At 40.0% G+C, this 26,653-nt stretch overlaps 1 protein-coding gene across 1 annotated transcript in view; it reads right to left on the bottom strand.

The window, feature by feature from the left end:
* The window catches only part of eif3hb (eukaryotic translation initiation factor 3, subunit H, b), an 86,953-nt gene that overhangs the window by 32,565 nt on the left and 27,735 nt on the right, over window positions 1-26,653 (bottom strand). The window contains exon 3 of the mRNA XM_063013170.1: window positions 1,222-1,389. Within this exon, the coding sequence (XP_062869240.1) occupies window positions 1,222-1,389 (168 nt within the window). The remainder of the gene's footprint in view (window positions 1-1,221; window positions 1,390-26,653) is intronic.

Below are 26,653 nucleotides of genomic sequence, written 5' to 3'. Positions count from 1 at the left end.
TGTGAGCTTTTATGGCTGGTCTGAGATCGGATAGCGGGATAGTGGGTAAGGACTTTGTTGGACCGGGGATGTTAGGGCCTGCTTTGCTGCCAAGTCTGCTTGCGCATTTCCTTTAGGGTCACAGTGTCCTGGATCCAGCAGAACTTCATGTCATGGCCATTACTTTTTAGCTGCTTTAATTTTTGGGTGATAATTGCTATTATCGGGTGTGTGGAATTATGAGATGCTAAATCCTAAAGGCAGCATCTAAGCATTAAAAGTCATGGTCAGCAAGGTAAGAAGGAAGGCCCAGCACTTTGGGTCTTTGATTTACATTGCGTCACTGCATAAAGATGGAGCAATGGGAACATTTTTCTATTAATTTATGCATTTTCTTTCTTTTTCTCCCAATTTAGCATAGTCAATTTGTCTTCTGCTGCAGGGAATCGCAATTGCATGTGAAGAGGGTATGTTTGCCTGCTCATGAACACCCCTGCCTCTCCCAGATGCACTGAGTCAGTGGATTCGCACGAGGCTCATCCACTTTCTGCACAGGTGCCTTGGTCTGCTAACCAGGGTCCTTGCACAGTGTTTGAAGACCCTACCCACCTAGTCCTGTCATTTTCCCACACAGCAGACATGGTGGCCAATTTTTGTCTGCTGCAGGTACTGTGAATTGTGCCCTCTAGATGGCACCCAGCCGACTGGTAGGGAACTTTTTTCGTGCAGTTCCTTTTTAGTTTGTTGCAGTTGCCAGTAAGTTTTCTTTCTCCTGAAATCCCAGATTTACTCCATTAAAACAATGCAGAAAATCTCAGGAGTGTTCAAGTTGTCATAAACACACATCAGTGCTGCTCTTACACCAGTCATCATTAGTTCTTTCACTGACAGCATTTTGGTGCTGAAAGAGGACCAACTTTGCCAGCTGAAACCTGACATGGTGTTGGAAAGGTTGTAAACAGTTTAAGATTAGACACCAACACTGGAACCAGCAGAAAAGTACATCTGTGTGAAAAAAGAAATGAAAAAACCAAACAAAAAGATGCTAGATGAAAGAAGAATGGGCTCCTGGTCAGCTGGTGCATTCAAGCAGATAGTGAGATATGAGAAAACAAAGCGCAGAACATTAGCAATGGATGAGAAAGCAAAGCAAGACAAAGCACAAGCTGGACATGTCTTATTAATTTGGCAATAAGAAAAGCGAATGAAAGCGCCAGATGGAAAGGGGGGGGGGTACCGTACCATAGATGAGCACCACAGACTCCTCAATGGCATGCTGGTAACTGAACTGAGAATCCAGCAGGGCTCGGCTCATGAAAGAACCATAGAAGGTGGACTGGTACCAGCCCACATGCAGATGGTCAATGTTCACGTGACGAAGACTCCTCATCATCTCCATCTGATACTGAACTGTATGACAGAAGAGAAAGAGAAGTAGAATTAGTAAAAGTCACATGGGGATTTACTACAATGAGTGAGAAGCGTGTATTCATGGTTAATTTCTGTAAAAGCAAAATGCAGTGAAAGTGTTTCTGTAGTCGTGTCATGTCCTTACTGGATCATAACTCTAAATCAGTTTCAAACCAAACCAGCTCAGTGAGGCAAATGATTTATGGCTGTCTAAATGCAAATATCTGTTGTGCTCTGCTTTTAATTTTTCCCAATTTTACACATGGATATAGCTTAAACTCAGCAAAAAATCTTGTTAAATACCACTCTTCCACTTTCTGTGAATGAAACCATTTAATCAATTACTTTGAAACCATTTTTATTTTATTAATATATCAATTACGCAATCGTAGCTACCAATATGTTGTAATAGAAATAAATCACAATTACATTGTTAGCCTGTTGGTATTATGTGACAAAGTCTGTAACTCTGTGTAATATATTTCTAAAGACATCACAGCAGCATTGGGGTTTTGATGATTGTTGCAACTGTTGTGACTAAATAATTGCCAGACATGTCCTATTGTCAATTCTGCTGGGTTTATTTATTTATTTATAAGGAATTTAACATCATGTTTTACACATTTGGGTTACATTCATGACAGGACAGGTAGTTACTGATTACACTGTGGGAGAAAACCAGAGCTACCAGAGGAAACCCACACAGACACAGGGAGAACATGCAAACTCCACACAAAAAGGACCCAGACCACCCCACCTGGGGACTGAACTAACTTTTTGCCCATATAAATGTATTGAGAATATATGGACTGTACTTGGCAAAAACTCTTATTTTACTTGCTATTCTGTTATATTTAGTGAAGTTGTGTCTGTTTTCTATGTATGTCCATTGTATGTGTTGCTTTGGTTATGTTAGTGACAGGAATTCAAGGAGTGATTTGGCTTTTGTATTGTTGAATAGTGCCTTCATGGTCTTTGCTGTCAGGGTCTGTTGTCTCTCGTGCTCATAAATGAAACATTCTAACATTAAATGTTTGATTGTAAGCTGACTGGCATGCTGCACAACATTGGGCGGCATCATCTTTTCTAATTAAGGAAATAACAGTGTAGGGACATATAACCAAACAATCAGGTGTGCTAAATGTATTTTAGACCTAGAAGATTGTAAAATGTTACATTTGAGAGAAGTAAAATTCATGAAGGATTTAAGGCAACAATATATTTTTATAATTTAGTAATAAAAACGGCAGTAGTTACAAAAATTATAGAACTCCCAAGATCATCATGACATACAGTACATGTCCCTTGCAAGTGTATCTAAGTGTGTAACCCAATTCGTGAGTTTGCCAGAAAAAAAAATCACATTTACCAGCAGGTCAACTGTCTGACAATAGAATAAAGAGTGGACACTGACAAATGTGCATGCATGTGGATGACCAGTAATAAACACGTAGAACAGAATGTGCACCATGCTAAATGGAACCATAAAATCACAGCTTCCAGCTTTAAGCCTATATAAACAATCACAATCTAGCAGAGGGGAGCACGTGCTGGAGCGCAATCCAAGTCAAAAAGTTAGCGTCCAGCAAAAATAATGTGGAATTAACTGTATCTAACTGTTCAATGTGTAAAATAGGGTGAGTTCTACTATCTGGTAACACAAACGGATGTACACTGAATGGCCAGAAAAACTGGTACACCAGTCTAATACTTGGTAGGTCCCCCATGACAGCATAGATTTGTTAATTAATGAATTTAGATGTTTTACGCCGTGTTTACAGAGTGGTTATATTCAAGGCAGAAAAGGTAGGTAATTCTTATTTCAGTTGAATTCAGTCCTTGTCAAGTGTTCTCTAGATTTGCTCTTTTAGATCAATTTTTTCCAAAAACTTGAGGACTGTTCATTTTGGATTGATTAAAAAAATTCAGTTTTTGGTATTGCAATAGGTCGATGCTGCTCATTAGTACGTTGGCATATGTTTGATTGAAATGGGTATATGGCAGGTCGGGAGCATAGGACTGCAGATACACAACAGGGCATGGACCCACAAACTTGTGGAAATATTCTGTAGGCAATGAACAGCAAACTTCCTGCAGAACGGTCAACAATTCTGTTTTATTCTGAGGTGTAGGACTTTTGTGTTCCACAATGTGTTGCACAGCACCCCAGACGTGTTTGATAACGCTGAGATCTGGTGACTTAGAAGGGAATGGCAAAACCCCAAACTTAGATGAGTGTTTCTCTACCCATAATTTGGCATCTCTAGACGTGTGTGGTGCCGCATCGACATGTTGGAAGAGGCCAAACCCAACAGAATGAATGCAGGACATGAATGGGTGTAACTCGTCAAAAAGGAGTCATACACAGCGTTCACCCGTCAGAAAAGTACCAGGGGTGCCATAGAACGACAGCTAAACGAACCCCATACCATTATGGAGCCACCACTAGCCGCTACAGTGTTCTGTTGTACCAGTTTTTTTCTGGCACTATTTTGGAGGTGTGGTCATCCCAGCAGTTAGAATGCTGATATACACCAGTCCATACATTTCTTTAATCTTCGATAGCTCAAGCTTAGCCGCTTTATGTGAGCATTCAAAGAAGCTACCACCTTCATTTCAAATGCCAACAATATCTGCTACCTTTCACAAGCCCAATTACTTTTTTTACTCTTTTTTTTATTTATTTATTTATAGCACACAGTGAAAAAACAGCTGGGTAATGCAGACACATGTAGCATGTGTAGATCACACGCTTTCTTCCAAACAATGGTAGACTGAAAAAAAGGGTAAACTGCTTGTTCCTAAAGTTCACACGCTCTCACTTTGAAGAACAGTAAATGCAGAGTCGTGGAGTGCAAAGGAAAAATAATGTGGCTTTTACAGAACACACCAACTTCAAAAGCGTCAGTTGGGCACACACATTCCAGTGCACTGCGCAGATCTTAACCGCAAGTCAGATCTTTGTCGGACAAACGAAAAGCGTGCAAAATAGAAAATAAATAAATGAACAAAGCCAACAAGGGGGAAAAGTCCTGTAAAGCATTTGAAACAACACAAGGAAAAAAAAAGATAATGAGTGTCTTACTGATGCTGTCCTGTAATTAGCAGGCTTTTGGCAGGCAAAAACACCACCCCTGCAAAAGTACAGCACTGAGCCAAAGCCACCAGATCAGAGCAAAAAAGGAAATGTGCCTTTCTGTACGAAATTACAAACACCATCCGAGACCTCATATAACTTTAACTTGTAATGCGGACACTTTAATGTAATGGTTGGAGAAAACAGAAAACTAGTTTTGAGTGACATGAGATTTTCAAGTGAGAAGAAAGGCTAAAAGCGTTCAAGCAGATCTTGGCCACATAACTGCCAAGTTTAGGTAGGATTGAAACATGAGTGCAATAAATTTGAACTGTGTTTCACAATGAATATCTGCACAAATCATGGTAAAAATGGTTTATGGTGTGTGCATCTTTTTAAGGCAAACTGAGAAAGATGTGTAAAGAAAGCTAGCCAGGTTTGTAGACTGTGTAAGGCATGGATGCCACCTCATCTGTGAAAAATGGTAGTACAGAGGGCATTAATAGTTGCCAGTGGAATTGGTTTGTTTTTTTGTTTGGATTTTAACACCATGTTTAACACATGTGTGTCATTTTATGGCAAGATCACTATTGTGTTCGGGTGTGCTTATTGTATCTGATCCATTATATATTTTAATTTGTATGGCTGTGAGGTAGGTTAAAACTGTTCTTGTATTATCTTGTGTAAGAATGTGTTTTATAGTTCCAGGCATGTGTACATGTTGTCTTTCCTTTGTGTATTTGGGGCATCCTATCAAGGTGTGTTTTATTGTAACAGGTGTTTGACAAATTTTACATGTTGGGTGTTGGTGGGTAATTATGGTGCGACCAATTCTGCATCTTGTGTTTATGAATTGGTCTATGCGTTATCCTTGGTATTTCTTTGGTTTAATATTGTGGGTGTATTTCAGTGGAATTTGACTCAAATGGACGTAAGGAAGTCTCATGACTTAAAATCTACCGATTAACACATTGCCATACAATATGATGATGACTTGGAACTGAATAAAATGGTTTGGAAGCTCAACACATGGTTAGCCATTGTACAGCACCCCTGGAGCAGATCTGGTTAAGGGCCTTGCTCAAGGGCCCAACAGTGGCTGAATAGCAGACGCTGTCAATGTCTCACCAGTTGTCCTTCTTTAGACCACTTTTGGTAGGTACTAAGCACTGCATGTTAGGAATCCCCACAAGACCTGCCATGTTGAAGATGCTATGTCCCAGCTGCCTAGCCGTCACAATTTGGATTTAGCATATTCACTCAGATCCTTACGCCTGCCTATTGTTCCTGCTTCCAGCACCTCAACTTCAAGAACTGAATGTTTATTTACTATATTTTGACAAGTGTCACTGTAACATGATAAAATGTTCTTCACATCACCTGTCAGTGGTTTAAATATTGTCACTGATCTGACAATACGTAGCTGAATATTGAAAACAGAACCTTTTACAAGTTTTCAGACAAGTGCATGCGAGCATTTGGATATGTAGCCATTTGTGGTGAAGAGGTTTTCTGGCCTTTGATGTGTGATTGTTCTAATATTCAACTTTTAGCATTTCTTGTATTCACCCTAGCATATGAAACTAGTAAAAGATATCATATGCAAGAAATGTGAACAAGCTGACCTTTGTGTTTCAAGCGTAAAGGCTACAGAGGTCCAGTGGTGTTTAAAAACACAAAAACAGGGTGATAATCACCACATTTTTACCAGCGGATTCTTTTTTTTGTTTGTTTAGAAGAGAGAAATATACAATACAGGGCCAAAAGCATGTGGAGACCATTTACCCATAGACAAAACAATAAGAGAATAGGCTTTTGTAAGCCTTTATTTAATTTCAACAGGACACTGTTATTAAATTTCACCTTTCCATTATTTAAGCTAGTCAATCTGCTAAATCACGCCATTCAACTGCAAAGTGGAAAACTCAAAAACAAAAAAAGCTCAAATGTAAGCCAATAGACCACACTAGCTTACTTCTGAAGTGTATCATTTAAAAATCCTCTGTTCTCTGATAAAGCTACAAACTGCTTTTAAAAGGTAGAACTTTATGGATTGAGTTTTCTGAACCGAGAATTCTCACAATCCCAAAAAACACCATGCACACGCAGTCTCAAGCATGGACCGCACTAATGGACTCCACTCCAGAGAATAGCTTACTGCTTTAAAAGTATGTATCCAACTTGGCAGTGACAGATCAAGCCGGTTTGACAGATGTCAGGAAAACACAATAGAGAATTACCATAGTGGTCATTATATAATTTTCTTAAGAGGGAAAGATTGACTGAGGCTATTAAATCAATGCCTCAAAACAGAATAAAAGAATAAACCTTTCCAGTTATACGGCAACAGTTTGAGGAAAGTAATTACAGTTTTGGTATTACAATACCCCATAAACTGTGAGATCTGGCATGGATATTTGAAGATAAGAATGGCACTCATGCTCATGTGGCTGAATGAAAGAACTTGAAGTTATGGTCCAAAATTGAATTAAAGTCTTCCCAAAAAACTGAAGGCTGTTATAAGAGCAAAAGTTGGGACCAACTCTATATAAATGTATGTTTTTATTTGTAATGTCCATTTGTTAGGTAGGAACTGTCAGAACTTGCACTATAAATTGCTTTTGGAGCTTACAATAGTAATAGCTGCCTTGACAGACAAAAGGAAAAACTCTGCTCTAAACACATAACCGTCAGTTATTTAATACATGTAACTAAACACATTTTTAATAATTTGCTCCAATGAGAAATAACATGGCAGTTGATATCTATCACTAATTGCACCAGCTTATGTTTGTTTGTTTATTAAGATTTTAACGTCATGTTTTACACTTTGGTTACATTCATAACAGGAACAGCAGTTACTCATTACACAAGGTTCATCAGTTCACAAAGTTATATCAAACACAGTCATGGACAATTTAGCATCTCCAATTCACCTCACTTGCATGTCTTTGGACTGTGGGAGGAAACCGGAGCACCCGGAGGAAACCCACCCAGACACGGGAAGAACATGCAAACTCCACACAGAAAGGACCCGGACCGCCCCACCTGGGGATCGAGCCCAGGACCTCCTTACTGTGAGGCGACAGTGCTACCCACTTAGCCACCGTGCCGCCCCACCAGCTTATGTAACTTAAAAGCTTAATTCCACAAAATCACCAATTAACATTTTACTTACGTATATAAACATTTAAAATAAAGCTAGTGATTTTACTTTAACCTGAATTGTATTCAGTCATTATTAAAATGTTATTTTGTACAAAAGCATCACCTAAATGCCATAAATGTAAACGTAACAATCAGCAAATAACATTTAAATGGGACCACACTGACATTTGTCAAGTGACTGACATTGAATGACGACTAAAATTTTTACTGTAGCAAAAGAATGAATTTAGATGCTTAGTGATATTCATAGATTTCCAAAGTTATGCATTTAAATTTTTTATAGCACCCAACCAAGGTTGGGCAGGCGTAATTAACAGGCGTAATTGGGCAGGCATAATTAACATTAAATTTATACTATCACTTACGAGACATCTTTGTATATTAACCTTTCACTTATATGATTAACTAATTTTATTAACCTGATGGAATCATCAAAAAAAGGGAAAGGACATGATCAGATATCATCGGAGACAAGACGGGCACAGTCTGTTTCAGGTTCAACTAATTAAACGCATCATTGCACACATCAATACACACACACAGGTGAGGTATTCACCGTCATTTTTCTGCTTTAAAAATGATCACCAACACCACACACACAGCAGCAGAGTCAAGGCCGTTTGTACTGAATCATAGAGTTACAGCTCCATCTAGTGAGAGACTTTTATTTTAAATGACCACAAATCAAATGCATGAAAACATCTGCATGCAGCCACAAGACAGACTTTGTGTCCTCTAATTTCAGAAAGCCCATATGTGTTCAAACAGCAGCATAAAGAAGTGCACAGACTTTGCACAGCACAAAACCCAGGTTGTAGCTGTTGAATCCTTGTTCACGCACTGATCCATAGAGGGAGCAGACAAAGCTTAATCAAAGCTGAAACGAGGAAGTGCCGTGTCTGCACCTCTTAAATGCAGTTCAGCCTGAAGCACAAGGCTCAGTCACTGATTAAAGTCCTCTACGGTCCACAGGCTGAACTAAGCTGCTGAAGCGCAGCTACACGCTGGACTCTAAGCTATGTAAGAAGAAAGAGGTTTATTTCCTCCTGTCCTCTCCTCTTTAGGTGTATTACACTTACAAACTCGCTTTCCAGAAAAGTTGAGACACTTAGTAAAATAGAGGTTCATGTAGAAGCAACAGAATCAGCAATGTACACATTGTTTAAAATCTGGTTTATACTGCAGTTTTCAGACAAAAGTACAATGAAAAATGTCTAAACATTTCCAATGTCGTAATCGCACTAGTCTGAGAGAGAGTCCCCATCCGGCTTAATCCCGCCCCTATCTGAACAACGGGCCAATCGTTGTTCATGTGGCCGCTCAGCCTAAGCCGGAAGGCAGAGCTGAGATTCGATACGATGTATTCGAGATCTCAGCTCTGGTGAACAGCGTGTGTTGCCACCTTAACAGCCAACAGCATAATTAACATCTTTCACCATCTAGTGTACATAATATTGTGAAGAGATTATGGGAATCTTAGACCCGAATCCACTGTTAAATGTGAGAGCCCTTAGACCAGGGGTTTTCAACCTTTTTGGACATGCAACCCCGTTCGTGTGCCAACCTTGAACTTGCAGAAAACTTTACTTCACATAGCCAATTAGAGGCAAAAGTACATCAATGCTAAGTTCGCTAGTTGAGGATTTTCTGCTTTGACTGACAGAAAACTCAGGTGAGCTAACTTTTAGCTCCACTGGCAGAACGAGTCTGACTTGGTTACCACTCTGTAGTAATAGCCAGTTTAAATGAGGCTCCCACCTGTAAGGAAAGCAAGTCACACAAGGTGTTCCAGTAGCTGGTGTTTATTTACAACAGCAACCCTGATTAATAACAGTAAAAACGGAGAGATGACTGAAGAGAGAAACTCAGAATGTGCACAAGCATCACGAATCGACTGCTGAATCACTTAAAGCGATACTGTGAACAGAGCATCTCCCACTATACACCCCTCTTAAAGACACACACACCCATGTATTATAACAGCAGTCATTGCTTTTCTCACTGATTTATCTTCACTGTTAGCCTTATTTTTAAGTTTTGCTAGCCAACGGTCCTTTTCAGACTGAACTGGACAACATTAAACATGCATGTGAGCGTGGTCATAATCATATGTCTCCTGAGGGTGAAAATGAATTGCTTTAGTTTAAGAAGTAAAATAAATAAATAAATAAATCTCATAATGTCACGCCCCCCCTGGACAGGTACTCGTGCCACAGTTTGAAAACCCCTGCCTTAGACAACACTGCAAGAGTAAACATCTTGCTATTATAATAAGTATAGCTACACGGGGTACTTCAGAAAACTGTTGTCACTTAACACAGCCCACCACTGCAGGAAAATGCAGTGCAAAAATACAACCTAAAACATAAATGCAACCTGAATGACCGTGAAAACATTTCACTGTCGGGTTAGTACGTTTCAACTGAAGACATTAAATTCTCAGAGTGAAAAATGAAAGATCCACTCAGACTAATAGTCAAAGATGCAAAAGCAAACACTTGTCATGGTATGGAGGTGGACCATGAAAACAGGAATGAACAGGTTATCATTCATTCATTTAATTATGGCAGTACTTCTATAAGATTTAGTTACTATTTCATTAGTTCTAGGTTCTTTATTTGGTGTTTGAATTATTTTGTCCATCATCTTTATTTATCTTTACAGTAAATGCCAACCTTCAATAGCAGATAGTAAATATCTGCCTAACTTGCTTAGCTTGAATAAAATACTTAAGTTGTATTGACAAGGTAGCTTTTGGGTGAAACGGCTTTAATTTTTGAAACCTGGAAAATATATTTGCCGAACCGACAGACATCAAGTGAGGGAAAGAGAGAGTATGTTGTTTTAGAGCTAGTTTCAAATAAAGACTAAAGTGAAAATTGAAGCAGGCATCTTGTTAAGTCCAACCAGAGCAATCCTGGGTAAACAGCTTATATTCATTATCAAACTCTGTTTTCTGTCAAGTTTCAAAGGAGGTTTCAAATCACGCTGTATTTTTCTTTAAAGACTGATTGTTCAGATCTGTTCAGTCCTCATAGAAGAAGCATTGCAGAACTCGTTTAAAGACTAAATTATTACCCAATCAGGGGAGTTTATAACTGGTCATCCTGTAAGGATGAGGTCCTAAGGTTATACACTACATGGAAAATGTGGACACCCAAATAAGTCTGCTGGGCTGCTCATGCCAAATTGACTGGAATTAATATGGAATTAGTTTTCACATTCTTGCCTAAACAGCCTCCACTCTTCTACAAATAGATTTCATATCAGATTTTGGACTATGATAATTTATGTTAATACAACCACAAGAACATTAGTAAAGTTGGGCACTAATAATGGATGAGCAGGCCTGGACAGATTTCAGCATTTCAATGAATCCCAAATCTGTCAAAAGGGGCTGGTCAGAGTAGTCAGTCAAGTTAGTTCACACTAGGATGTTGTTATGCAGAAATGAGCTATTAACAAATTTAGAAGCACAGAATTCTCTAGAATATTATGATTATGTTGTATTGTCCATGACACCAACTTTGACAGATAACCATTAACAGCTCAAATTCATATGGTCAACTGCAATCAACCAAAGCCTGATCCATTTGGATCATTTTTTTTAGATCAATCAGCAGACAGTTGGTCACTATTACTTTTATAGTGCTTATTAAATTTTTTACAGACTTCGATTAAAAAAAAAACCTTGACATTTTCCACTGATGGAAATCTAAAAATGCAGCACTGCAAAGAGTATTCATGCTATTTGCCTCCATATGCCATCAAGTATTTGACAGCAATTGTCATACCTTACATTTTTATGCCCTTCAGCACTGAGCTTGTGTTCTACCATTTTGTAGCCAATCTGTTATTGCTGCTAGACTTTTCCATCTTTCCAATAACTTAACCTAACAATGCCATGACCAGAGCTTGCATATAGGACAGAAATGTATCCAAATTGGTGGCAAGAAAAAAAGCATTATGCCAATGCTGGGCATAACCTGCCAAGTTTATGAGGATAACAGGGCCTGTGGTAGCCTAGTGGGTAGGGCTTTGGGCTATCAACCGGAAGATTGGCGGTTCAAATCCTGGCTCTGCTATGTAGCCACTGTTGGGTCCTTGAGCAAGGCCCTTAACCCTGTCTGCTGCAGGGGCGCCGTAAGTTGGCTGACCCTGCGCTCTGACCCCAGCTTCCAACACCAGCTGGGATATGCGAAGAAAGAATTTCATTGTACTGTACATCTGTATATGTATATATGACAAATAAAGGATATCTTTCTTTTATCTTTTCTATAACATGCTACATTTAAAATGTCTTGATCTAGCTGTGCAATGCTTCTTATCTGGGTCCAGTAAAGTTAAATGCTTCACTAGTGAATTTGGTATGAGACTTTGAAGCCCTAACTTTTAAAGCTTGACAATTTCTGTTAATCCTGAGCTGTTAGCTGCATCATTAGACTTATGACTTGTTAGATTAACATAAAATATACAATTATGCTGTATCAAAACAGAAAGAAAACCGCTACTCGAGTCGAAATTCTCACCAACACAAAATCAAGAACAGTAAGGATGACTGAAGATGCACTAAGCCTCAATAGAAAATCTAACTCCAGTGAAGAATCCAGGTCCCCAAGCACCTAGAAAGAATTGATTTAGGCTTTGGTTTGTGCTAATGCTCACAGAAGCTTTGTTCTAGCAGCTTAAACTTTACAAAGTTTTCTCAAAAGTACTGACCATGAAGATCCAAATTTCCCACAAACAAACCCCCAGTGGTACTGGAAACAATACACTAATTAAATTAATCAAATAAATGCATCCACTGGTGATTTATATGATAAACCATTGTTTATCTATTTGGATTTTAATGCCATGTTTAACACGCGTGTCATTTTATGGCAAGATAGGTACACAGTATAATGTTTCTGTCTGCTTATTTTATCTTGTCTTTGTAATTTGGGCTATTTTATATTCTTATGGCTATAAGGTAGGTTTAAGGCTGTTCTTGTGTTGCCTTGTGTACAAATTTCTTTTAAGGTTCCAGGCATGTGTACGTGTCTCTCCTTGGTATATATCCTTGTGGACAGTGGTAGCCTAGTAGGTAGAGCTTTGGGCTGTCAATGCAAGGGTTGAGAGTTCAAATTTTAGCTCTGCCATGCAGCCACTGTTGGTCCCTTGAGCAAGGCCCTTGACCCTCTTGGCTCCAGGGGCGCCATACAATGGCTGACCCTGGGCTCTGACCGCAGCTTTCAAATGAGCTGGGATACGTGGAAAAAATGAATTTTGTTGTACTGTACACCTGTATATATTTGGGGCATTCTATATAGATATGTTTTATCATTTCAGGTGTTTGGCAGATTCCTTATTGATCAGGCATTGGTGGGTTATTCTGGTGTGGCCGATTCAGCACATTGTGTGTATAACTTGGTCCATATGTTGTCCCTGATAATAAACTATTAAGGCATCAAGCTATAAATAAACAACAAACATCCTTGCAGCTAAGGATGCACTAGTAAATACCTCATTATAAATCAATTTGCTGGTAATTCGAGGGTTAAACACTGCATACAAGCTTTAAGTGTTTTCACAAGCGCAGCCCCCTGCATACATACACACACATTTGTCAACAGAAGTAAATGCTTTCATTTCAACTCAATATTATGTCAAAATATGTTTTCAGAAATACTGGTATCAATGTTCTTTCTGTTTACTGAGAGTTCTTTTATATTTTCGTTCAGTTCAATACACATCAACATAATAGTTTTTAAATTCAGACCAGTACTGTGCTTCTCTGCATTGATACAGGCCTAGACAAAATGTATGAGGCGAATTTATTGTTTGATTTGAGATAGCAGCATCACGTCTCTCTTCCCAAATTGAACTGGAGGTAATCAAACAGAAACCGAAGGAGTGTTGCAATATGACATTTATTGGGCTTATTCCTGGATTTCCTCTTTTTTATACACCTCTGCCTGGTAAGCCGTGGGTATCAGAGGCAGTTGAGGCGGCAGTAGCATTGGCCAGGAAGCCTGTCATTAGCAGCATTAGCTGTTTTATCCTCTTGTTGTTGCTGTGCAAAACAACCCCTTTTAGCCACCTTTCCATTCCTCTCGCTCTTATGCTTTACCCAAAAACTTGTGAGCAAAGAGGCCTGCTGCACTGCTGCACACAGATACATTTATCACACAACACAGACACAAACACACTTAACAGCCTGCATGCCAAATCTACAAAGCAACCTCGGTTTCGGCTAAAGCCCTTGGCTAAAACCTCTTTTCTCTGAGAGGTGGCAAAGCAATTAAGGAAGTGTGGGAATGCGAGTGCCTCCTAATCTGGGCTAGGACACACATGGCGTGGCAAGTCTTCTAACAAATGCGACACAGGCAATGCTTACACCGGGGATCTACTTCTGCGGATACGATCTAAGCCACCGCACTCATAAGGAAAGCTGAAGCAATTTATCTAATGGCACTCATCTTTTCAAAACAAACCAGAGGAGATAAACACAGATCAATGAATAATTCCAAACTAATTCAATCCTACAGTATGCAAACAGGAGCGCTAGTGTCACAGTCGTTTAATTCTGCGATGGAATACAGGCAAAATTAAAAGAGCATATGATGATATGTAAAAGCCTGCAATGCAATCATTAGTCAGTGCAGGTGAACAAGCACATGTCTTTGATATACAGTTGCAAAAAGACCCTTACTGTTCCTCCAACCTTGGCCTCCGGGTGGGAGAAAACACCAGCAAGGAGACAGCCTGGAAACATCAGCCTTGTGGATGCTCATTACCAAACCTGAACCATCCTCCAGGCCAGACCAGCGTGTGGAAAAAGCCAAGGTAGCACAAGGAAAGCAAACAGCCTGGAGGTGGAATGGATGAGAGGAGGAGGTGAAAAGGGGATGTTATGCTGCAGACAAGCCAGGGAGCAATATATTTTAAGCTTAATATTTCTGACTTGTGGTGGCAAAAAGAGCCAAGATTTTGTGAAAAGCCCCAGGGTGCTGGAGTTCGCCTGAGCTGATCTAACCCGAGATTAAGTGGTGCTCTAATCAGTCCTGCAAGGCACAATAAAAAAAAAAAGGGACATGCACCAAAACTCCAAAAAGCAAGCGGAAAAGCCATGAACTGGCAGTTAAGCAACAACTCATTAGGCATGCTCTCCATTCACATTACATTTCATTTCCTTGGGCCACAGAGATGGCAGGAAAGGGAAAAATAATTTAATTTGCAATCATATGGAAATTTATTTCCAACGGATGAACGGATGAAAGGTTAGGAGATGTACATGTCCAGCACTACTTACAGCAATACACATTTTTAGATGGATGGATGGATGGATAGATGCATGATCAGTTGGTGGTAGGTAGGTTGGTGTGTAGTTGTTTTTCAGCATATTTTATAAAGTGATTTCAATAGATTAAAAAAACTGAACTCCAAGATTAAGAGAGGTGTCCACATACTTTTGGCCATAAAATAAACCTCTAAATTTAAGTCCACTTGTATTCCCAGAAAAGAAATTAGGCTGCAGAAAGCTAAAACTTCATTTAGACAGCCTGTTGCAATCCTTACGTAAACGCCTGCAAAAGCGTACAATAACAAATCTCTACGAATAAATTATTAATTAGAGCATTTTATTAGTTGGCCTGAGGCAGAAAACACGAGGCTGCGATGCCAGGACAGCCAGAAAAACAAATTCTCTCTAGACCTTCCAGCTTTTCGACCGGTTTCTGTCTGAATGTTTTTGCTCTCCGATGCAGAATGATAATAGCTAAGTGCCAACAGGCCACCCAAACACATATACCTGCAGACATATGGGATTTCCTTTCAGCAGCAGGTCTCCCCCCTAGAGATGCAACAGTCCTGTAATTAGTTGTTAACGTCATGCTAAAAATAATCAATTTCTGCTTCATAACAGTACAATTCAACCCAGTTGAAGGGAATGGGACAGAACGGAAAATGATCAATATTCACATCACAATTTGATTTATCCCTATTAAACCATTAAGTTATGTAACTTAGCCTAGGAGTTAAAGGTTGTCTAGATCTTAAATTAACAATGGGGCAACATTACTTGTGCATTTTCCATCTCCAAAAGTTCTTTAAGACTTTGTACAAAATTAGTTTAAATATTCAGTTTGGTTTTATTAAGAGTATCAGTTAGGGCTGGGAGATATGACCAAAATTTGTATCACTCTATCTTTAAGATTCACAGTTTCACAGTATATCACGGGTTGTTTTATTTTATTGTACGACTGGAACTTTTTATACAGTATGTCTGTGACTTATTCTACTGTCATGTGTACATAGAATATAAAAAGTTTTAATTTCACCATGTATATAATTGAGGTTTTGAGTACTATAAGCTTTGCTTGGCCCCACAAAATGACACAATATATGATGGAATCAGTATGTGTGAAACAGTTGCAATGTATACAATTTTTATTGTTTTTCTTCATGCATTTTCTCCCCATTTTCCCCCTAATTTAGCGCACTCAATTTTTGTCTTCCACTGCTGAGAGATACCAGATTGCATCCAAGGAGAGCACGTCGCTGTACACACCTCTTCCGACACATGTACAGCCCTCCTCTTCTTGCCCCTGCATTATGCCAATCATTTTTGGTTTGTTCCTGATGTTGGGGTGTATCTTGTATAGTTCATTGTTTATGTTCCAACAATGGACCCCAAACCCCTCATAAACAACAAGCTGCAAAAATTAATGGCAACTCGAATGAAAGATTTTTCGTACAGTTCTTCCTCTTTAGGTGAACCTATTCTGCACACACGCCAATTGGTTCAGAAGAATTTTCTGGTTAGGGTCAGATATCAACCACAACAAGATAATTAGAACAAACAAGATCTTTGAAACAACCAATAGAAAAAAAATATATATTAAAAATATTGGAAGGTGAAAATAAGAAACTTGTACTTGCAAAAGAACAGAGTACACTTTGTTACAACATAGACAAGAAAAACCTAGTGGCTTGCACCTATGACAGTGGTAATTTCTCACTGTTTAACAGCAGGCGCTACACCACCACCAGTCTATGTGAAGAGTTTTCCCACCTAGCATTATGTGGGTGAAGATACATAGTGACCTGACTACTGCTGATTCTCTGGGGCCCTCTGCAGTCTAGCCTACACTGTGAGCACAGTTGATGGATAAAGGATGTCTGAGCTCAACAAGACTAAACATGTCCACTACACGCAGACTGACCGATTACTGCATTTAGAGGCTGTTGGCTGAGCCACTGGGAGGTGCAGAAACCGCCTAGCCATTGGGAGGTGCCCTCGTCAGTGTGGTTTCAGCACACATCCCAAGTCCAAATAATAAATGGAGGGTTGAATGAGGGTGGGCAGCATTATAGTTTTCTGTACATTCATCTTTGAAAACCTCTTACTAGGCTTTAGATTTAACATCAAGCCAAATGTTAGCATCCAGATTGACTTAGCAAGTTGCTTTGTGCCTAGTTCACACTACATGATTTTTGCCCTGATTTTCGCTCGGCGACAGGTCGCCGCTAGATGTGGCTTTCAATTGCTATGTGTGAACTGTTCATTGACTTGATCCGAGCGGTTTGCTAAGCGCTCACAGACTCAAAAATCTCTAACATGTTAAATATCTGGACCTGCGGTGACTCAAAATCATGTACTGTGAAAGGTGTTGATCGGGTTGTGACTTATGAACGCAAAATACAGAAGGGAAACCCTGGGGGAGGAGTTGTAAATATGTGGAACAGGTGCATAATATAGTTTAAATCAGAATACATCAGCAAACACACAAGCTTTACAGTATGTGTGACTTTCACTCCAAACCATAATGCCAACGTTGCATTGCAAAAAATATTAATTTGACTTACAACTCTCTCTGCAGAACAGACAATCCCTGCTGGCTGCGTAGCCAAACCCACTCCTTCAGCCAGATTAATTTATTTTTCCTACTGGCTTTTACACTACACATCAGCGCTCAAACAACTTTGATCGCTTGCTTCTTGCTGACGTGCATTTTTGGACATGGTATCATTATACCTCGTCACTTCTCGCGTGTGTTTGTAACAAAACATACTTTGGGAGACCAGACAGAATCATCTGAGATTCCTCCAGGTGATAGATTGTGTAATGTGTATGGATATGCTCCCACCTATTTGAAAGAACTGCTCACCACTCAAACCTCATTCCGATCCTTCCGCTCTACCAACTCAAATCGCCTTCTCCCCCCAAGAACCAAGCTCAGTACCATGGGTGATCGGGCCTTCTGTTCTGCTGCCCCTCGCCTTTGGAATGCCCTCCCTGAACATTTGAGGGCACCACAGACGATTGGGACTTTTAAGAAGAGACTCAAAACCTTTCTTTTTAGCAGAACCTATGAATAATTTTTAATTTATGTAGTGATTGCAGCTATTTTATTTATTTATTGATTTATTAATTATTTGTAGTGATGTTTTTTATCTTGTGGCACTTTGAGATTTGTACACAAATGTAAAGTGCATTACAAATTAAATGTATTATTATTATTATTATTATTATTATAGTGTGTGACCCCCAATCGCCAATCAGTTGTGTAGTGTGAAAACTGATAACAAGAGATAAAATCATGTAGTGTGAACTGTACAGCAATCTGAACAACTTGAAAGTCATGTAGTGTGAACTTGGCATTAGTGAACCTTTTCCCACTTAGGTACAAATAGGCAGCAGCCCAGACACCATTATGCTAAAACCCTACTTATCCCAACACCCCCTGAAGTTCCCCACTGTGGAACTTAATAAAGAGGTATACATTGGGGGTATAAAGATACTCTGGTAGTTGGATATCATTTACCACCTTAATGCCACTATAGAGATTGAATGTGATGCCATGTTGGCTCAGTAGTTACGGCACTGAATTTATTATCTGAAGGTGGTTAACTACCCACCCCCCACCCCCTGGTAGTTTGCCATAGTTGAGCATTAAGCAAAGAATCACTTTGGTACTAAGCCACACAACATGCTCTGCTTGACTTACCCCTTATAACTCAGTATCATAGATGTAGATTTTGCATTTAGCAATTGCTTATATTTAAAGTACAGAGCAAACCAGTATTTCTCCTCCATACCTCAGCACAGATTTCAAATTGCAAACCCCAGCAAATGTCACCTTTGATTATAAAGATGACTGAAAAGATAATACCTTCCTTGCTGAATGAAAACCAATGGAAAACAGCTTGAATGTGCAAAGCTCCTACATTTATTTAATCCCATGTTAATGAAGAAAATTTCCACAATGCCAGTTCTCTGATAAGAACACACCCATCTTTACTCTTTTTACCCTGTGGATGGTTAGAAGATAACATCTATGATAGTGCTACAGTGCCACCTTTTGGAGGATGGTACAACCACCAGTGCATAATGCAGCTCTTAACCTTACATAATCCCAGGATCAGAAGACACAACCCAATTTTGCTATTTTAAGAACATTCATCCAAGTCTTTTTAATCTCTACAATTCTTTTTTGCCATTCAAAACAAGTGTGAAGCAAAATCTAATCTTAAGTAGTGTGATACTTCACTGAACCGCCCCATTACCACTACGCATACACAGCCTGAATGAAAGGTTGTCAATCAGAGCGCCGAAACCCCTGCACTACAGCACAAACCTCATTTGTTTCGAAGCCTTATTTCTTTTCCGTAAGCTCAAGCAACAAACCTATTACAAAAGCTGCTAATTAAGTTTCCACAAAGCGAACAGCATTAATGTGATCTTTTTCACAGAGGCTACACTGTGGCATCTGGGGCTTAAGAGTGTACTGTAATTACTACTGCTGATAAATCCAGTTAATAAAAAACTCCAGACCAGAGGCCCAGGAGTGACATGGCACAGAAGTGTACCGCCAGTAGTGACTGAGCAAGCTAGGACAAAATCCAAATATAATCAATCATGTCACATTTTTCTTGCCGTTGGGTTAGTCAAAAATTTCAAGGTTCAGGCTCTGTTTCAATGTTTTTTATCTTTATAGTGGAAACAGTGCATGACATCTGAAGCAGCATCCTAAATCAAAAGAGGTGCTTTATGTACCGTGTCAATATTGTAACCACATCATTTATTTTTTATTTATTAATCTACTTTCTAGTTCCCAACCAAATATGTAATAGCAATGAGACAGTAGCAAAAAAATGATGGCAACGAGACAGACTGAATTCATAGCCAAAAAAACCAAGGTATTATATTTGAATTACCCATCAGAATATGGCCTTTATTAAATTAAAATAATCAAAATATAGGCGGCCAGGTGGCGCAGCATGCTATTCCGCTAGCACACCAGCACCGAGTTTCTGAACGCCTCGGTTCGAAACTCGGTGTTGCCACCAGTCGGCTGGGTGCCATCTGGCGGGCATAATTGGCAGTGCCTGCAGCAGATACTAATTGGCCACCGTATCTGCAGGGTGGGGGCCTGACTGTGTGGGTGGGTGGGTCTTCATATGCCGTGTAAGGACCCTGATTGGCGGAAGACCCTGCGCAGAATGCAGGGGTGAGAAGAGGAGGGCTGTACACATGTGTCGGAAGAGGCGTGTACAGCGACGTGCTCTTCTCGGATGCAATCTGGTATCTCTCAGCAGCGGAAGACAAAAAATTGAGTGTGCTAAATCGGGAGGAAGATGGGGAGAAAATGCATTAAAAAAAAATGCTTCCTACACAACAGTATAATCGGATTACTGCTAGAGGCAGACTATAATTATTAGTGTGTATGTAAACAACCTTATTGTGAACCTGCCTAGAGCTAAAAGCATCTCATCTGTACAGAGCCGCTCTGGGGACATCCCGTATATATAAATAGTGTGGCCACGACTTAGTAGGGCATGGGGATGAGATCCTAATGTGTGGCCATGACCTAGTAAGGCACAGGGACAAGATAATGAAGTCATGGCCATGACTCCGTAAGGGGTGGCAACACAAGCCTTTTACTTTGGCCACAGCTAACAACAGACAAAATCAGATATGAGCTTAGTGATGGATTCGTGTATATAACTGTCTATGAAGATAAGGTCACCTTTATAAAGGCTAATGCTCAAGTTTTAACCCAAATCTGGACATACAATGTCTGCCTCTCACTTCTATGCCTATATTTCTTATTTTAAAAAAGTCAAAAATACTCAAGGCTTGTGCCATACTTATTCTTTTCATGTGCCACAACTATTCATTCCTATTATTACCATTATGGATTTTATCATTTAGGGAAGTGGGTAGGTTTTCGGAACAGTGGAAGCATAACTTATAATTTGATGTTTTTGTGATGCTGCAGTAGGTAACACATTTGGGATCTTAAGAAGACCTGACAGGAGGTGTCTTGGGTGATTTACTTCTCCTGACTCTCACCATAGCATAGCTGGACTTGTTGTTTTAAAATCAGCTGATGTCCAGTGGCCTAGAACACTTAATATAGTGCATGGTTAACCACAGACCCACCCACTTAGTTTCACCAACAGTGGCTCTGTCTCTGGTTTAATTTATTTGCAGTTTTGTTCAGATTTTAAGACTTTTGGTGTAAATGCACCATCATGATTATGCCGTCACGTAGCCGACTGCCAGGCAGATGTTGCTGTAATATTGTTAGTCTAGAAAATGTGCATTATGGCATTTGTGAACATTTTCTCCCATTTTCTCCTAATTTAGTGTAGTCAATTTGTCTTCCGCTGCTGGGGATCCCTGATTGCAGTTGAGGTGGGTATACTGCTGCTCACGCCTCCTCTGACCCGCACACAGCCCTTTGCAGAACCCTTTTTCACCTATGCACTCTGCACAGGCACCTCTCTATCTGCCGATCAGGGTCCTTACACAGTATTTGAAGACCCCACCGAGGAATTCAGAATCTCGACGCTGGTGTGCTAGCGAAATATCCCACTGTGCCACCTGGGCGCCCATTTGTGGACATTTTTACATACATAAAAGTGAACAGGTGTCAAGGTGGCACAGCAGGATATTCCAACTGGCGCACCAGCACTGGGATTCTGAACTCTTCAAGTTCAAATCTCAGCTCTGCTACTGGTCGGCACCCTCTAGCGGGCCACTAAATTGGGGTGGGGTCTTTAACGCTGTGTAATGACCCTAGTTAGTAGCCCAAGGCCCATGTACAGAAATAGAGGACCGCGGGGTTGGTGCATGACTCTCCATGCGCAAAACTAGCCTCAAGTATGAGCGAATAGGAGGGGGTCAGAGCAGTGTGAGTCAGGCAAATAGACCCTGCTTGGACATGATCGGGGTCTCCAGCAGCAGAAGACTAACTGGCCATGCTAAATTGGGAGGAAAAAGTAGAGAAAATGCATAAATAAAATCACAAAAAAGAACAACAAAGTTTGGATCAGAAGGCTGGTGCAGAGGTGGGTTAAGCCGAGCCTCTCAAAAACATGTCTTTCACATCAGTTAGCCAAAATGGCAGCTACTCACAGTGACACCTGGGTGACAGACAAGAAGCAGACAGATTATCAAATATCAGCCATCCTATTTTCTACCTACACCTGACAGCAACAAGAGAGGACAGGAGACAGGGGAGAGGACGCGAGGGGAGAAGAGGGAAACACGCAGGGTGACAAGTGAGTGAGAAAGAGACGGCAGGAAAAAGATTAAGAGAACAGGGCGACTAACAAGTGATTGGAAAATACAGCGAGGTGGGTGTGATTGAAAAAATACAGCAAGGTGGGTGTGTATGGGGAGGCTGAGAAACAAACTGCTGTGAGGAGCCCCAAGTCAGGATCCCAAATCATGCCTAAACCATAATTACCCAGACAGTGCAGTAAACAGGCAGGGGAGGGTAAACTGAAACGAGCTGAGAGACAACACCTACAGATCCTCCTATGGAAAATCTCAGACATGACACTGATTTATATGCTACCAATGTCTGGTGTCTGCAATGCAGAGCTGGTTTCTATAAACATAAGGGTTTAGTGACTGTGGTTTAAGCAAATTTCTGCAGAACTAGGAGATTTGGGTGCAGCACAGCTAGCCTGTTCATAAGAGGCAAGACACGATCAAATCTGCCTTACAGTCTGCATTTCAGTTCTTCCCAATAGTGTGTGATATACGCTCAATGGTTAAAAGTATGTAGACGTGACCATGAACTTATTGAAACACCCCCCACACATACGCTTTAACATTTGCGTTTGCAGCATTTTGCAGATGCTTTTATCCAAAGCAACTTACAATTATGACTGAATACAATTTGAGCAATTGATGGTTAAGGGCCTTTCTCAGAGGCCCAACTTGGTGAGGCTTGAACCGGCAACCTTATGATTACTAGTCCAGTACCTTAATCGCTGAGCTACCACTGCTACTGCTTAAACTACAAAAGTATCCTCCTTTCTAGAAAGGTTTTTCACAATGAGTGTGACTTTGTGCCAATTTAGACAAAAGACTCTTTCTTTGTGGGGTCAGGCATTAACGCCGTTGAGGCTGAGGTCAGGGCTCTGGGCAGGCCACTGGATTTCCCACACTAAACTAGTCAAACCATTTCTTTATGGACCTCTCTTTTTGCATGATGGCATAGTCATGCTGAGACAAAAGGTGCCCAGAAAGGGGCACCAAATGGTTGCCACAAAATTTATTTGATTTATTTATTAGGGTTTTAACATCATGTTTTACACACTTTGGTTACATTCATGACAGGACAGGCATTCGTTATTTGTTCCACAAGGTTCATCAGTTCACAAGTTCAATGTCAAACACAGTCATGGACAATTTTGTATCTCGAGTTCACCTCACTTGCATGTCGTTAGACTGTGGGAGGAAACCGGAGCTCCCAGAGGAAACCCACACTGACACGGGGAAAACATGCAAACTCCACACAGAAAGGAACCAGGACCGCTCCACCTGGGAATCGAACCCAGGACCTTCTTGCTGTTAGGCGACGGTGCTACCCACTGAGCCACCCGCCACAAAATTGAGAGCATTTATTTTTTATATAATATTTTTTCATAAGATTTTATATGACTTAGCACTGGGTGTGGCTAAAACACCTGAACTCAATAATTATTAGCAATCTCCTTGTGGTTTTAGTTATACAGTGTTGTTAAGGTGTAGGTTAGTCAACTTTATCACCAAATATAACGTTGAACCTTGATTTGTGCACAGGGGAATTGTCCTGATAAAAGAGGTGAGTGTTTTTACAGATCTGAAAGCACATATTTCTCCAAAAAAAATGATTAAGGAGAAATTTTCCATCAGTGGAACTAAGGAACCCGAATGAAACCATTAAAGTTTAGTCATGAGGAAAAAGGAATGAAATGCACTTGCTGTTTTTTTAAAGACAGAAATATAGCAGCCAATAATCAAATTTTCCTGGCATCTGTCAAAACCCAAATGCATTCATCAAACTGCTGGAATGTGGTGCTTGATTCATCACTCAGAAGAATTTGTTTGGTCCCTTTCTCTGAGCTTGTGTGGCTTAGTGCTTTAAAACCTTGTTGCTCAAAGAAAATTTTTTAGAACAGTTTTAAATTAGATTATATTTGGAGTAGAACTGGTGGCACAAAAATGTGATTTGTACTGATGGACATAAACGGGCAGGATGACACTGTGTCAACAAGTCAAAATGTTTTAAACAAGTCTCAGCAAGTTAATCTATGTTTCATCAAGTCATTCTATGTTTACATATGGAATTGCCAGTACTGTATATAACATCAATAGATACATAAATATCTATTACACAGGCTTTGGCAATACAAATGTTCATACTTGTTAAGCCAATAAAGCTACCTTTAAATTGAACTGAATTAAATTAAAAGCAAATGTTTAAGTCAGGTTAGAAAATGCACTACATGGCTAAAACTGTTACATTTCTTTTTATTACATGTATCTGATAAGTGGATTTTGGTTTGGTGTAAACAAACTTAGACTAAAAGATTTTTAAAAAGTGGTAGATAAGGTGAGATACGAGGGATCTTCAAAAAGTTTCAGCACTTGTATATTTTGGTTGGAAGCGGTAATAGTATGATGCTGGTAAAAATGTATTGCAAAGGAAGGTGACTAGAAAAGTGATGTAATTTGTTTTTGAAATTCTTAATAAATAGAGTTTTTAAAAAAGTGCAGAAGAGCCGCTCAGGTGGCGCAGAGGTAAAATACGCTAGCACACCAGAAATGGGATTTTGAATACATCGTATCGAATCTCAGCTCTGCCATCCGGCTGGGCGGCTATATAAACATTTGTAACAACATGTTGTTCATACAGGGTAGGGAACCAGACAGGGACCTTATAACTGATAACAATTATGAGGAATAATGCTGATCAGGGTGTGGCTCTCCATGCACAGGGCTGAATCGCATATAAACTCGGCTGGTGCAGGTGAAAAAAATGCAGTCGGCTACTGCTCACGTATCTGAGGGGACGTGTGTCAGTTTGCTCTTCTCAATCAGGGTCGAAGTTCAGCACCAGTAGAGAGAAAGCATAACACAATTGGGTAAAAATTGGATGCGTTAAAAAAAATTAGGGAGAAAATGCATTAAGAAAAAAAAAAATGTTTGACTGTCATTTATAATGCAGAAATAAATAAAGCAATTTCTGACAAGTGAAAATGAGCCCAGCTGCTTGTTAACTAGTGAATGTATAACCTTTGTGGTCTATGTAGTTCAAGGCCTCTTGTTTTGCCCAGCAGTTTAAGAAGCCTAGGCTAACATAATGCGGACTGTAACTAAACACTAGTCATCTTCAACTCAGTGCAACAAATTCCTGCTCTCTTAATAAACCATGACCGCTTATTAACATTTCATTAAGTTACACGCTAATGCACCTTCGCTCAGATCTACATGGCTTGTTCCAGGGCAGGAAAATGTATACACAGTGGAGAAACAGTGGAGCACAGAACCTGCCAGAACACAGCAGTGTGTTAACTAACACGGCATCTTGAGACATCCTACATCTCGCCTGAAGCAGATTTTATAGAGTGCGTGCTTTATGTGACTTAAATATGGATTCTACCTTTGTGTAACTCAAGGCCTTAATACAAACCAGCAGAGAATAAGACCATATTTCTATAAAATCAAACAATATTAAACGTTAATGCTTTGCAGTGCTGCAGTTTCAGTGTTCATTCGGGGCAGAGGTAGCTCAGCAGTTAAGGTACTGGACTAGTAATCGGAAGATCACAGGTTTAAGACCCACCACCACCAAGTTGCCACTGTTGAGCCAGTGAGTAAAAGTAATTACATTTACATTTGTGGTATTTTGCAGATGCTTTTATCCAAAGTGACTAATATAACTGAATCCAGTTCAAGGGGGGCTTGCTCAGGGGCTCAACAGTGGCAATAGTGGGGCGTAAACCAGCAACCTTCTGATTACTAGTCCATTACCTTCACTGCTGAGCTAGCACTGCCCCAGTAGCTACAACTTTGGATAAATGAGTCTACTGAATGCCATAAATGTAAAATGTAAGTGCATTTAAATCAATAAAACTAAAATCACAAGCACTCAAAAGTTAAGCAAACACTGGCACTCAGGTGACGGAGTGGTCTATAATGCTAGCTCACCACCGCAAACAGTTTGAGCACATTAGTTTAAATCTCAGCAGTTCTACCAAGCAGACGGAACGTCTGACAAACATAGGCTGTGTCTTAGGTTCGAATGGGGTTTCTCCTCATTGTCTCAGCAATATGCAGCCTGATTGGTGGGATTTGCAAGACTCTGTATACTGTGAGGCTCTCTGAATCCACTGCAGACTGGTGTCAATAAAGTGTATGGGAACTGCACTGTGTTAGAAGGTGCAGGTGTTAGCCGATCATATCTGCCTGACCGGTTAATTGACTAACACCTGGGGGGTGTTACTGCATTGTTCCCAATGATTCCGGGGAAATTGGACCGGCTGTGATTCTGACCAGGTTAGAAAGGTAGGAAAACATGAAAATGGACATAATTTTGTTGTTTTTGATGCTTATCTGCAGCCAGATGAACACAAGTTGTGAACGATTTAAAGATCAATCAAAACAGAATATTGTAATACTGCACCATTAGTGCATCTTGCTCATTATGCTGAGCACCTTTTCCAAACCCATGTAGCTGATTGTTACACACTGAG

Source organism: Trichomycterus rosablanca, chromosome 2, assembly GCF_030014385.1.
Source record: "Trichomycterus rosablanca isolate fTriRos1 chromosome 2, fTriRos1.hap1, whole genome shotgun sequence".
Lineage (NCBI taxonomy): Eukaryota > Metazoa > Chordata > Actinopteri > Siluriformes > Trichomycteridae > Trichomycterus > Trichomycterus rosablanca.
Note: the sequence above shows the minus strand (reverse complement) of the source record. Positions and strands in the feature narration are given on the sequence as shown.